General features: G+C 49.0%; 1 protein-coding gene across 11 annotated transcripts in view; it reads left to right on the forward strand.

Moving 5' to 3' along the window:
• The window catches only part of BLTP1 (bridge-like lipid transfer protein family member 1), a 754,177-nt gene that overhangs the window by 494,896 nt on the left and 245,029 nt on the right, over positions 1-14,252 (forward strand). For all 11 annotated transcript variants that reach the window (XM_082243836.1, XM_082243839.1, XM_082243842.1 and 8 more), the window contains one exon: positions 9,068-9,161. In XM_082243836.1, the coding sequence (XP_082099962.1) occupies positions 9,068-9,161 (94 nt within the window). The remainder of the gene's footprint in view (positions 1-9,067; positions 9,162-14,252) is intronic.

The raw sequence follows: 14,252 nt of genomic DNA on the forward strand, positions 1-14,252 counted from the left end.
CAGACAATGCCATGGCGGTGGCATATGTCAATCATCAAGGGGCACCAAAAGTGTCGTAGCGGCCCGGGAAGTAGCCAGCATGCTAAGGTGGGCAGAACGGTTCATTCCAGCCATCTCTGCTGTGCATATTCCAGGGGTAGAAAATTGGCAGTGGACTACCTCAGTCAGCACTCAGACGTTGGCGCAGTGAGAATGGTCTCTCCACCAGGAGGTGTCTCATCGACTGTGTCTACGGTGGGGTTCTCCCAATGTGGACTTGTTGGCCTCTTGTCTCAGCAAGAAGGTGCAGAGGTTCATAGCAAGGTTTCGGGATCCTCTGGCCGACACCACAGACACTATGGTGGCTCCTTGGGACCAGTATCGTCTGATGTACGCATTTCCTCCGATAAGTCTTCTGGGAAGAATCGAGGCAGAAGGGATTCCGGTCATCCTAGTGGCTCCGGACTGGCCTTGCAGTTCCTGGAATGCAGACCTAGTACGGATGGTCCCAATATTCTTGGGAGACTCCCTCTCAGAGAAGATCTGTTAGCTCAAGGACAGAGCTTCCATTTTGCTTTACAGTCGCTGGCTTTAACGGCCTGTCTGTTAAAAGCCAGGTGCTGAAGGATAGAGGGTGTCTGATTCTGTGATTCCTACGCTGTTAAAAGCTAGAAAGTCTGATTCTAGGAAGATTTTCATCAAGTCTGGAGGGCGTACATTGTTTGGTGAGAGTCTTGGGGGGTCTCCCCCCATTCCTTTTTGGTGTCTCGTGTTTTGGAATTTCTCCAAAGAGTAATAGATCAGCTTTTGGCCTTGGGTACCATCAAAGGCCAGATTTCGGCCCCGGCGATTTTCTTTCAATGCCCGCAGGCCACAAATTCTTTGTTCACACCTTTTTTCAGGGGTCCACCACCTGGTTCCCATGGTGAGATCTGCGTTACCTCCGTGGGACCTCAATTTGATGTTGTTCGTTCTTCAGAAACCACCTTTTGAAAATATATGTGAGGTTTCTCTGCTTACTCTGTCACAGAAGGTAGCCTTCTTGGTATCTATTACGTCTGCTCGCAGGGTGCCAGTCATTCCTTCTTAAAGTCCTCTCTGGTTTCCATTTGAATGAAGACATTGTGTTGCCTTCCTTGTGGCCTAAGCATCCTAAAGAGATTGCCTTACATTCTTTGGTTGTGGATTTAGATCTTTTTGTCCTTACGCATGGAACCAGTAAGGGGCTGGCCATGTCTGCTGCGACAATTTCTAGATGGATCAGGCTGATGGTGGTGCAGGCCTATTCCATTAAGGGTTAGGATCCTCCTTTCCCTGTTAAGGCGCATTAGTGCCTCTTGGGCCTTCCGTCATCAGACGTCGGTAGTGCAGGTTTGCAAGGCGGCCACCTGGTTGTTCATGCACACTTTCACAAAATTTTATAAGGTGGATGCGTTGGCATCTGTGGATGCTTCTTTTGGCCGCAAGGTTTTGCAGGCTGCTGTTTGAGATGATTAGTCCTCTTTGAGGGTGTTTTTTGCTTTTGTCAGGTGAGCTCCAGTTGTTCCTGGTTGAGCTTCTGTTTTACCTGGTTGGCTATGTTTAGCCTTTGGAAGGGTGTTTTCTTGCTGTGTTCTTCCCACGCCTCATGTTGACACTGCTTTGGGACGTCCCAAGGGTCAAGAAGATCTGGAGCTGTACGTCAATGAACAAAAAAGAAAACTGGATTTCTCTTACGTCCTCCGACAGTCGCCGCCATCTTCATATTCGTCACAATGGGGTATTAGTCCCTGCTTCGTAGGAGTAGCTAGGCAACAGAATATGTCAATATTAAAGGTTTTAACATATCCCACCCCCAGGGGGTGGTCCCCTCAGACAATACCCTCCCATTTCCTGTATCCATTCCTCAGTTTCAATGTCTAGCTTGTCAGGAGTGGCTGCATGTCTCTATGCTGGGGCTTTTGTCTCAGCCTTTTTCTTCTTTTTTGATTTTATTTTGAGTTTTTTTCTCTTTCTTTACCTAGCTGTTATTTTTACCAGCATTAGTTTAGTTCTTCTGATGAAGAGGATCATGCGGGCTACGTCTCGGGCTGACCCCCCTGTTCGCAGGTTGTGGGTCAGTGGCTTCTCAGCCCGCCATCGAGCGTTCAGTCAGGTACTGCTCCTGACGTTCTGAACGACCCATCCCTGTTCGGTGCAGGGATGCTATGGTGAGGTGGCTACCTCACTGGACGCTGTGCGGTTTCTTAACCCACCTTTGCTGCGTCCTGGATGCGACTCTCCCTGTCTCATGTACAGTGGCTTGTTCGCCTGTGCGGGTTCCCCACGCCACCTATGAGGTAAGTGTAAATCTATGTGGGGACCTGTCTGTCTGGGGGGTGTCAGTCTGGGACTGTGTTACCCTGCCTCTGTCACACTGTAAATGTTCCCTATCTCTCTGGCTGCATGCTGTGGGCTGCAAGGAGGGGGGCTGTGCTGCACTTCTGTGTCAGACTGGATCTGTGTGTCAGACTGTGTGCTGTATAACATGCATGAATCGTGTTGGGGCACCTTACTAAGACCGCTGCGGCGGTCCGCCATGTTTACTGTGCATTTCACTGAGGTGAGGGAGCGGAGTTTTCTGCGCCAGGCGACGCCATTTTGACAGCACTCGCTCCGGCCTCATGGTAACACTGCTGGCGGCCATTTTCTTGTAGCCTTCCATAGGCTTGCACAGAAGCGCCCTGTATTACATCTAATCCTTCTCCCTGGGCGCACCGATCGGAGCAGCAGCAGTGGTCTTTGCAGGTTTTATCCTATCTATCCCTGGGTCCTTGCCTAAGTTTAGCCTTTATCCCTGTGGGGGTCTCGATTGTGCTAGTGTGTGTGGCGGTGGGCAGCGCTCGCCGCGCTTGTTGTAGGGGCTGTTAACCCTTTATTTTCAGGTCTGTTCTGGGGGCAATGGATTCTCAGGAAAGCAAATTTCCTACCACTTGGCGGGTTCACAAGGGACTGCTGTCTCCCCCCCGGGGGGGATTTGGCTGCGGTTGTGGCTAATGTTGCTGCTCAGGTGCAAATGCTGGTGGCTGCTCAATCCACGAAACGGCCCAGACTTTTAATTTCCTCTGAATCAGAGGATGATGGTGGTAGGGCTGCTATGGCTGGGGTCTCCTTATCGGGGTCCCATTCCTCCCTGGATCTTGTGGGGTCCGAGGTGGAGGCTGAGGTAGAAGGGGTGGATAATTCTCCCCCTGGCTCGTCTGAAGAGCTTGCTCTCATGGATGAATTGATTGCTTCTATCAAGCAAGAGCTGCATTTACAAGGTGAACAGCGCGCTGTTAAGGAACAATGGCGCTATATACGCAAGCCTTTTGCTGTACCGAGTAGGTTCAGGCTGCGTTATCCCTTCACACCCGCTACTGATGAACGTTGGTGTGTGCCACCTCCGGTGGATCACGCGGTGGCGGTTTTGAATAAGTCCGCTGCGGTTCCCTCAGAGGATGCCCCGGTGTTCCGGGATGCCACGGACAGGAGACTGGAGTCTCTTGCCCGCCATACTTACTCTGTTGCCGGGTCTATGCTGAAAGCTTTATTTGCTTCACTTATGACAGCCCAGGCTGTCGCGAATTGGACGCAGGTGCTTAGGCGCGTCCTGGTGGCTGAATCTGCCTCCCCGGCGACTTTGGATATGGTGGATCAAATCCATCAGGGTTTCATGTATCTGTGTGATGCGGACTTGGATATGGTACCGTTGGCTGCACGTGTACACAGTGTGGCGGTGTTGTCTCGCCGCTTGGTTTGGTTGAAGTGTTGGTCTGTGGACCACTCTTCGCGCGAGAACCTTAGCCAATCTGCCTTATGATGGGTCTCGCTTTTTTGGCGATTCTTTGGATACGCTGATAAAGGGGGTCACGGGTGGCAAGAGCACGCTCCTGCCCCACTCCCGCAAGGCTAAGGCTGCTCAGGGTAAGAAGCATGCTTCTTTTCGGCACTCTCAGGGGTCCTTTCGTGCCTTTCGGTCGCACTATAAGGGCAAGCCCTTCAAGGGTCAAGGCTCCCAAAAGAAGCCGTGGTCAGGTTAGCAGAAGTCCGGCCAGTCCGGACCCACTGCCATAACAATGCGGCCTGAAGGGGCGCCCTCACCCAGTTCTGGGGTGGGGGGACGCTTGCTCGGTTTTCTTCAACCCTGGCTGGCCCGGGTTCGGGACAGGTGGGTTCAGGAAATCGTTCGGTCTGGCTACAAGATCGAATTTTCTCTCTACGGAGAGCAGATTTTTTCCCTCAAATCTTCAACTGTCTCCGGAGCGTTTGCGGGATCTGCACCTGGCGGTGCGGGATCTGAGGGCTCAGGGAGTGGTGGTCCCGGTGCCTCACCGGGACAGATTTCGGGGGTTCTATTTCAATCTGTTCACTGTGCCCAGAAAGGAGGGCGAGGTTCGTCCGATCCTGGATTTGTAGGCCCTGACCCGCTTTGTGCGGGTTCGCAAGTTCCGCATGGAATCACTGCGGTCGGTGGTGGCTGCCCTGGTTCCAGGGGAGTTCATGACTTCCATCGACTTGAAGGATGCGTACCTTCACATCCCGATTTTCGAGGGTCGCCAGAGGTACCTTCGATTCGCCTTTGCGGAGGATCACTACCAATTCGTGGCGTTACCTTTTGGTCTCGCTTCGGCCCCACGGGTGTTCACCAAGGTGCTTGCACCGGTTCTGGCTTTGTTGAGAGCCCAGGGCATCTCTGTCCTGGGGTATCTGGACGACATTCTAGTTCGGTCTGCGACCAGCCAGGGTCTGTCCGCCCAGGGAACTTGGTCGGAGGAGGAATCCTCCCTTCTGATCGATATTCTGGAATTGCGAGCAATAAATCTCTGCCTCCGTCGTTGGAGGACAGGCTGCAGGGCTACCCGGTTCGGGTGCAGACGTACAATGCCACGGCGGTGGCTTACATCAATCTCCAAGGGGGCACCAGGAGTGCCCGAGCGGTTCGGGAAGTGACCGACATTCTGTCTTGGGCCGAGACAAACGTCCCGGCAATGTCGGCGGTTCACATTCCGGGGGTGGAGGACTGGCAGGCGGATTGTCTGAGCCGCCAGACCCTGGTCCAGGGGGAATGGTCCCTCCACCCGGATGTCTTCCAGATGTTGTGCGAGAAGTGGGGTCTTCCGGAGGTCGACCTGTTCGCGTCTCGTTTGAACAACTAGGTGAGAAGATTCGTGGCAAGGACGCGCGATCCTCGGGCAGACGCGTCGGACGCGTTGGTAGTCCCGTGGCATCAGTATCGACTGATGTATGCGTTTCCACCGCTTTAATTGCTGTCCAGGTTCCTTCGCAGGTTGCACTCGGAACGAAACACAGTGATTCTGGTGGCACCGGACTGGCCTCGCCGGTCCTGGTACGCAGATCTCGTAAATCTGGCGATCGACGCTCCATGGCGTCTGCCTCTTCGAGAAGATCTTCTGTCTCAACTACCGATCTTCCATCCTGCTTTACAGTCGCTGGCTTTGACGGCCTGGCTGTTGAAACGGAAATCCTGAAGGATAGAGGTCTCTCTCCTGAGGTCATTCACACTTTGATCAACGCGAGAAAATCTTCCTCGGGGAAGGTCTATTACCGTGCTTGGAAGGCTTATTTTGCCTGGTGTGAGTCCAGGAGGGTCTCACCTCGCACCTACACGGTGTCTAGAGTGTTGTCCTTCCTTCAGATGGGTGTTGACCAGCTTTTGGCGCTGGCTACAATCAAGGGTCAGGTGTCTGCGCTGGCTGTTCTTTTTCAACGTCCTGTGGCATCTAACCCCTTGGTTAGCATCTTTGTCCAAGGGGTGCGACATCTGGTCCCTCTGAGGAGGGATCCTTTACCTCCTTGGGACTTGAACCTTGTTCTGTCCGTGTTACAACGTGCTCCTTTTGAACAGATCAGGGAGATCTCGTTGTCTATGCTGTCCGAGGAGGTCGCATTTTTGGTGGCGATCACTTCGGCTCGCAGAGTGTCGGACCTGGCGGCTCTGTCTTGCAAGTCTCCGTACCTGGTCGTTCACTTGGATAAGGTGGTCTTACGACCTAACCCTTCTTTTCTTCCGAAGTGCGTTTCTGTTTTTTTCATCCCCATGAGGGCATTGTCTAAGCATCCGAAGGAGGTACAGTTACAATCCTTGGATGTTGTTCGGGCGATTAGGGTTTACCTAAGTCGACTGAGTCTTTTCGCAAGACGGATTCCTTGTTTGTACTTCCGGAAGGTCCTCGGAAGGGCATGGCGGCGTCGGGTTCCACCATCGCCAAATGGATCAGACGGACCATTGGACAGGCATATGCTTTGAAGGGGAAAGTTCCCCCTGTGCCTGTGAAGGCGCACTCTACCTGATCGCTGAGTGCGTCTTGGGCCTGTCGTCATGGGGCTTCTGTGGCCCAGGTGTGTAGGGCGGCGACTTGGTCGACTGTACACACTTTCACAAAATTCTACAGAATGGATGTTCAGGCATCGGCAGATGCTTCCTTTGGCCGCAAGGTTCTTAGTGCGGCAGTTCCGTAAGGGCCCTTGTTTTTGGACCCTTTATTTGTCCGGGATTTGTTTTCATCCCTGGGTTATTTGTTTTTCCTGGGTTGTTGCTCCTGTTGAGCAAGTTTTTCAGGTTACCCAGCTGGGTTCCTTCCTTTGGTAAGGTTCCTTTCTCTGATGAGGAGACGGCGTTGCCTTTAGGCGCGACTGCGTTTCCCACCCCTCATGTTTGCACTGCTTTGGGACGTCCCCATTGTGACGAATATGAAGATGGCGACGACTGTCGGAGGACGTAAGAGAAAACGGAATTTTTGTAAAATCTTACCTGTAAAATTCCTTTCTCTGAGTCCTCCGACAGTCGCCGCCCCGGCCCCTCTTTTGGGGTTTGATGTACTCTCTACTGCTATTCCACTGAAATTGAGGAATGGATACAGGAAATGGGAGGGTATTGTCTGAGGGGACCACCCCCTGGGGGTGGGATATGTTAAAACCTTTAATATTGACATATTCTGTTGCCTAGCTACTCCTACGAAGCAGGGACTAATTGTGACGAATATGAAGATGGCGGCGACTGTCGGAGGACTCAGAGAAAGGAATTTTACAGGTAAGATTTTACAAAAATTCCGTTTTTTTTCTTGCCGAAAAAACTTTTCTCTGAAGGACACAGCACCTGCCCCTCTATTGAGTTGGGTTTTCTGTTCTTCTGACACTGCTTGTTACAAGACTGAAGACCCATAGCAGAAAGTGGGAGTTTACCTCCCCGGGACTGCCCTATAGGCATAGTCAAACTTTTTTCTGCCTAGTGTCCTACTCCTGTAGGGGGCAGCATAAACCCAAGGGTCAAGAAGATCTGGAGCTGTGTCCGTCAATGAACATCAGAGAAAAGGATTTTACGGTAAGACAAAAATCCATTTTTTTTAACTATCAAACCCCTTTTGTTATGTAAACGGTGGGGGGGGGGGGGGGGGGGTATGCTGTAGTCTTTACACATTTTCTGTCTTCGAGTGACAATGCTGCTTCTCCATAGGTACAGTATAGTAAGTGAGCATTATAACTTTTGGTCAGAAAGTGTTAAACGGGTCATACATTGTACAATTTTCTTGTTCAATTTTCTTTGGAATTAACTTAATCTATGTAGTTCAAGGGCCTGCCTGATTGCAAACAATTCCAATGTGTTTAGGTTTGATCTCATATTATATGGTTTTGGTAAATCTAAGTGCCGGTTCACACTTGTGCGGCTGCGGAGATCGCATGTAATTCGGAGCGCACTGCTCCTTCATTACATGCGATCTCATGTGCAGTGCGAATTTCAGCCATACACTTTGTATGGCTGAATTCGCACTGCATCCGCACCAAAGACGCACAGGAGGCATTTTTTGAGCCGCATCAAAATCAGATCGCACAGTGGTTCACACTTGTGAGATCCGATTCTGTGCGTACTTGCAGATCGCACTGCGATATGCAATCAAACTGGGGGTGTCGTTAACTTTTAATTGACACCCCCTGCGTTTCGCATATGGCAGTGTGAACTGCCAGATTTGCGGATGCGATGCGGTAACATGCTGCATATTCGCAGCGTTCCCGCATTGCACAAGTGTGAACCGAGCCTAAAGGAAAATTTCATAAGAAAACTATAATTTTATGACCAGCCTTACTGTCAGAATCACCAGGTGAAATTAAAGGAGCCAAAAAAGGAAAACCAGTGCAGTGACCACATTCAAGGACTGACAATTTCCATTATATTTCATTTTTGTTGTCAATAACAGCAAGAAAGGAGGAGATTAGTAGTTAATTTAGGGTTTCCAGCAATAAAACAACAGGTCACTCATTGGTTATCCATGTACGTTATAGTATGTAATAGACGTAGCAATGCTCCCATATATCATTGACCAACACAGTCCAACTAGAAACAGTCCATACAATAAAATAAATATTAAGATAAGTTGCTAGTAAAAGGACCTGGTCACCACTATATCCACTATGTGTGACTACGTGCAGTGGACTACCTCATAAAATCAGTGGAAAGTCTGTCCACACCCCAAATGAAGTGTGCGCTTACCAAAAAGATGTGGCTGACAAATTAGCATAAACGAAGTGTAACAGAAATCCTCTGTGTATAGCCACATATGTGCAGAAGGAATAACTTCATATGAGATCCACAGTGGGGCAGACCAGAGAAGTATAGTGAAAAAAATTGGATATACACAGAGGATTTCTGTTACACAGCATTTAGGCTGCTTTGTCAGCCACATCTTTCTTGTAAGCGCACAGTTCATTTGGGGTGTGGAAGGAGCACTTACCACTAATTTTAAGAGGTAGTCCATTGCAAATAGTGACACACACAGTGGATATAGCGGTGATCGGGTCCTTCTCCTGCTTTTACTCCCCCTCCACCCATGTGAATGAGCCTTAATAACAAGCATCCACTGTGTGTGTTAAATGAGCTGCAGCGTGCAAGTAAGCTTCTTGAACCTCAATGCCACCAATAAACTATCACAGGTTATTCCCCTTCACTATTTTTTATCTTCGGTGGCAATCGTAAACACACTTTACTGTTTTAGCTGGTGCATGCACATTGTTTTGTCAAACAGTTGATTTGAAATGGTTGTTTTTACATTTTTTGCACTTTGTCTTCTTTAAGATGTGCTTCATCAGAAAATGACCGAGACATGTGCCACTGCTCATATAGGAGGTGTTAATATTGTTCTTCTGGAGGGCATTACACCAAATATACAGTAAGTTGCTCTTTTTTTTTTTTTTTTTAACGGTCTGATTATTAACCATATAGTATATGTTGTTGAAGTAGTCCTGTATCTAGGATTGTCATCTGTTCCTTATATTAACTTGTTTTTGATGGCCTGTGGCTCTCATGTTTAAGGTGATGAGTGCAAATAGACTGAAATTGTTTAATGAAATTTATGCTTTTTTTTTTTTTTTATAGCTAAATAGCTGATGAAACTGCTCAGACTACACTAATCCTTGGAAAGTTTTCCATTTATAATTTTAAGATGCAGACTAACCTTAGTCAAGAGTTCATGTGTTTTGCTTTCAGCTCTTAGCTGTTTTTCTGGAACATTTATTTTATCACTATCACTATCTGTGCACTTTTTCTAAAATATTTAATATAGCACTGCATTATCTTGTGGGATCCAGTGTATTGTAGTTTATGTTAACAAATTTGTTCTTAGAGCTGTACAACTTTATTTGTGACAACCAGGAATGAGCAAAGATCAATATTCAGCTTGACACATAATTTTGTTGAAATTGAACTGTGGTTGATTCAACTCATTTCATCTTAATATCTGCAAGATGAAAATAAAGTTTTACGTAGGCAGGATGATACGATTTTCTTTCCTGCAACCAGGAAAGAAAATCACTCCATTCCCCCATCAACACAGCCAGTGTTGATGGGGGAACCCCTCTCACAAAGCTATTCTGTTCTCCCAGCAGGGGGGGGAGGGTGGGAAGGTGGGGGGCCTTCCCTACTGGGAGAGCACCGGTATAATTGCTAGCGCTGCCGCTGAAAAATCCGACATGTTGGTTATACTCAAGTCGATCAATCAATAGATGGTTCGAATCTTGGCCGCCAAGGGAGGACTTTTTTTGTTTGGACAATATTGTCTCCAAACAGTGGGGGTCCCCAAAACGCACCTTTGCAATGCAGTATCCTCATGCTGCAGGGGAGGGGGGGGTTCCATGGGGGGGGTCCCCTCCTGGGGTCTGTGAACTTTTCCCTGGGGTCCAGTTGGGTCCATGGTCCCTTTCAGCACTGCGTGGTACCGCCATTTTGCCGTGGTCTCGGTATTCCCGGCTTTGGCGACCATGTTTGTGTAGTCCAGGGGCCATGTTTTTGGTTTCCCTATAGAGTTGCAATGGTGGCCATTTTACTGTAGTCTGATGCAGTGCTGAGGCTGTGGGGGCCTCTAGTGTCAGGTCAGTGTTTCCTCTTCCTGCAGTGTGGCAGACCATTTTGGCGCTCTCCAGCTCGGGAGTCTCTGGGGGTATATATCCTTCCTCTGCTGTATACAGCGCCACGGGTGCGCTGATTCTTGTGGTGCCCAAGCAGTGCATTGGGGGGGGGCCTCCCGTTTAAAAAAATAATAAATAATACATTTCTTTGCTGAGCAGCGCAGTTCCGTTTTAACCCTTTATGGTCATGGAGCCTATGGAGCACGTTTCACCGCCGATCCACTCCTGGAAGCTGCGGGACACTCTGGGTCTCAATCTGCCCTGGCGGCCATGACAGCAGCCCTGCAGTTGCTAGTAGCGTTACAAGATCGAGTTTCGGTTCTTGCCTCCATCAAGGTTCTCTCCTTCCAACTTACGTCTGTCTCCAGAGCGGCTACAGGGCCTCTACGGGGCAGTGCAGGACCTGTTACCACAAAGAGTTATTGTGGCGGTTCCAGAGTCGGAACATTTTCAAGGTTTTTACTTCAATCTATGCAGGATGTGGAAACCTTACAAGCAGACCTGAACAAATTAACGGGGTGGGCAACTACATGGCAGATGAGGTTTAATGTTGAAAAATGTAAAGTAATGCACTTAGGGGCCAAAAACCAGAAAGCAAGCTACTCACTAGGGGGGGAACCTCTGGGTGAGTCTAAGATGGAAAAGGACCTGGGGGTACTGGTAGACAACAGGCTTGGCAGTGGCATGCAATGCCAAGCCGCTGCAAGTAAAGCCAACAGAATACTGGGATGTATAAAAAAGGGGATTCACTCCAGAAATAAAGAGATTATTCTCCCTCTCTACAAGACTCTGGTCCGGCCACATCTGAAGTATGCTGTCCAGTTCTGGGCACCGGTCCTCAGGAAGGATGTGCTGGAATTGGAAAGAGTCCAGAGAAGGGCAACAAAAATAATTAGGGGAATGGAGGACATCAGCTATGAGGAAAGGCTACAAGCACTGAACCTATTCTCTCTGGAGAAGAGAAGATTGAGGGGGGATATGATATCAATGTACAAATACTGTACTGGCGACCCTGGCATAAGGAACAAACTATTCAGAGTAAGGGAATACAATAAGACGCGTGGCCACTCACTAAAACTAGAGGAAAGGCGGTTTAACCTTAAAATGCGTAAGGGGTTCTTCACTGTAAGAGCGGTAAGGATGTGGAATTCTCTTCCACAAGCAGTCGTATCAGCAGGGAGCATTGATAGTTTCAAAAAACTGTTAGATGGTCACCTTAGAGACCACAACATACAGGGGTATACAATGTACGGTTAAAAGCAAACACACACACACACATCATAGGTTGAACTGGATGGACTGTTGTCTTTTTTCAACCTCACTAACTATGTAACTATGTAAATCTGTTTACAGTTCCCAGGAAGAAAGGCAAGGTTCGTCCGATCTTGAATCTCAAGGCTCTGAACCACTTTGTGCGGGTTCAGAAATTTCGGATTTAGTCCATCCGCACAGTAGTAGCTTTCCTGCATCAAGGAGATCTGCTGGCCTCTATCGATCTCAAGGACACTTACCTTCATATTCCAATATATGTCGGGTATCAGCGTTTTCTTCATTTTGCTGTGGGCAAGGAGTACTTTCAATTCGTGGCATTATCCTTTGGTCTCGCATCAGCTCCTCAAGTGTTCACAAAGTTTTGCAGGCTGCGGTTACAAGATCGAGTTTCGGTTCTTGCCTCCGCTTTTTGGGGGTGAACATTTTTCCTGGTGGTGAGCTCCAGTGGTTCCTAGTTGAGCTCCTGTTGTTACCTGGTTAGCTATGTTTAGCTTTGTCAGGAATTCTGCGTTTGCTGTGTTTTTTACCATCCCTCCTGTTGACACTGCTTTGGGACATCCCAATGGTCTGAAGACTTGAAGCTGTGTCTGTCAGTGAACGAAAGAGAAAACTGGATTTTTGTCTTACTGTTCTCTGAGGTTCACTGATAGACACCGCACCCGCCCCTCTGTTGGGGTTGAGTTATTTGTTCTTCTGACACTGCTTGTTACAAACTGGAGTCCTACAGCAGGAAGCAATGGTATACCCTCTGGGATTGCCCCAGGGGAGTAACCAAAAAGGTTTCCGCCTAGTCCTACTCCTAGAGAGCGAGAGTTTAAGCCCAATGGTCTGAAGACTTGAAGCTGTATCTGTCAGTGAACCTCAGAGAAAAGGATTTTACGGTAAGACAAAAATCCAGTTTTCTCTTTCCTTCATTGATGGACACAGCTCATTATCTTCTTGACCATTGGGTTATACTGCCCCCTACAGGAGTAGGACACTAGGCTAAACTTTTATGCCAGGACTTGGAGGGGAAACTGCTTCCCCCTGTCTTGTGGAGCTGGCGGATAATTTGGTCTGGGGCTACAGTTTATCTGTGTTGCCTCTTCGGATGCGGCTCCTTTGATTGCTAAGCTGTCTGTATCAGCAATGGTCCTTCGGCGTATTATCTGGCTGAAATGCCAGTCTGGGGACCAGACTTCTAAGAAGGCCTTATCTATTCTCCCCCTTGTAGAGGACTGCCTGTTTGGAGCTTCCTTTGAAGACATAATTTAGGGTCTCAAGGCAAGGGATGAAACCCCCTCAGGGCCTCCACCGGAGGTTCCAAGAGGACATGGTCTGGCAAGCCATGAGCGGGCTCTTCCAGACCTGCGGACAAGGCTTATTCTGCATGAAGGGGCGCCTTCACCCGTATCTGGGGTGGGGGGGACGTCTTCGTTGGTTTTCGGATCTGTGGACCTCCCTGGTACAGTTCAAGTGGGTCCAGGAAGTAATTCGGTCCGGCTACAAGATCGAGTTTCGGTCTTCTCCTCCGGAAAGCTTCTTCCCTTCCAACCTGCACTTGTTCCCAGATCACTTATGGGGTCTCTTTGGGGCAGTGCAAGACTTGTTACTTCAGGGGCGATTGTTCAGGTTCCGACTTCGGAATGTTTTCTGGGGTTTTACTCAAACCTGTTTACATTTTCCAGGAAAGAAGGCAAAGTACATCCAATTCTGGATCTCAAGGCGCTAAACTGCTTTGTGTGGGTACAGAATTTCCGATTGGAGTTTATTCGCATGGTAGTGGCATCCCTACATCAGAGATATTTTCTTGCTTCTATCAACATCAAAGACGCCTACCTTCCCTACCTTCACGTTCCAATATGTGATGGTCACCAGCGCTTCCGCCGTTTTGCTGTGGGCGAGGAGCATTATTAGTTTGTGGCATAACCCTTTGGTCTCGCCTGCGCTGCTCGGGTCTTCACAAAAGTGTTGGCCCCGATGCTAGCATTGTTGCATCAGTGGGGGGTACCTGGACGATATTCTTCTGTGAGCAGAGTCTCGGACTGCTCTGATGGACCACTTGGAGATTACTCTGCGAACTCTGAGGGAGTTTGGTTGGATCCTGAATCTTCAGAAGTCTGCTCTGGTTCCGTCCACAAAGCTGGACTATCTGGGTTTGACTCTGAACTCCGCCTCAGCCAGAGTGTTTGTTCCTCTGGAAAAACTCCAGACATTGCAAGAGGCAATTCAGCTTCTGTTGTCCAGCGAACGGTCATCACTCCAGGCTTGCATGTGGTTGCTGGGCCTAATGGTGTCTACCTTCGAGATGGTTCGGCTTTCACAGTTTCACACGAGATCTCTGTAAAAGAGATTCTGGGGAAATGGGACTAGAATCCACGGTCTCTAGATGTGGCTTTACTCTCCGGCACTTCGACAAGGAAAATCCTTTCTCCCCCTGTACTTGACGGTTGTCACCACGGATGCCTGCTTGTCCGTGTGGGGAGGCGTCCTCTGCACAGATTGTAGTCCGGGGGTCTGGACTCTGGAAGATTAATGTACTGGAACTCCGAGCTTCCAGACTTTGTCTGGATCATTGGGCAGTTCGTCTTCAGGGGTGTCTGGTA

The sequence above is a fragment of the Pelophylax lessonae genome (assembly GCF_965119305.1).
Source record: "Pelophylax lessonae genome assembly, chromosome: 1".
NCBI lineage: Eukaryota > Metazoa > Chordata > Amphibia > Anura > Ranidae > Pelophylax > Pelophylax lessonae.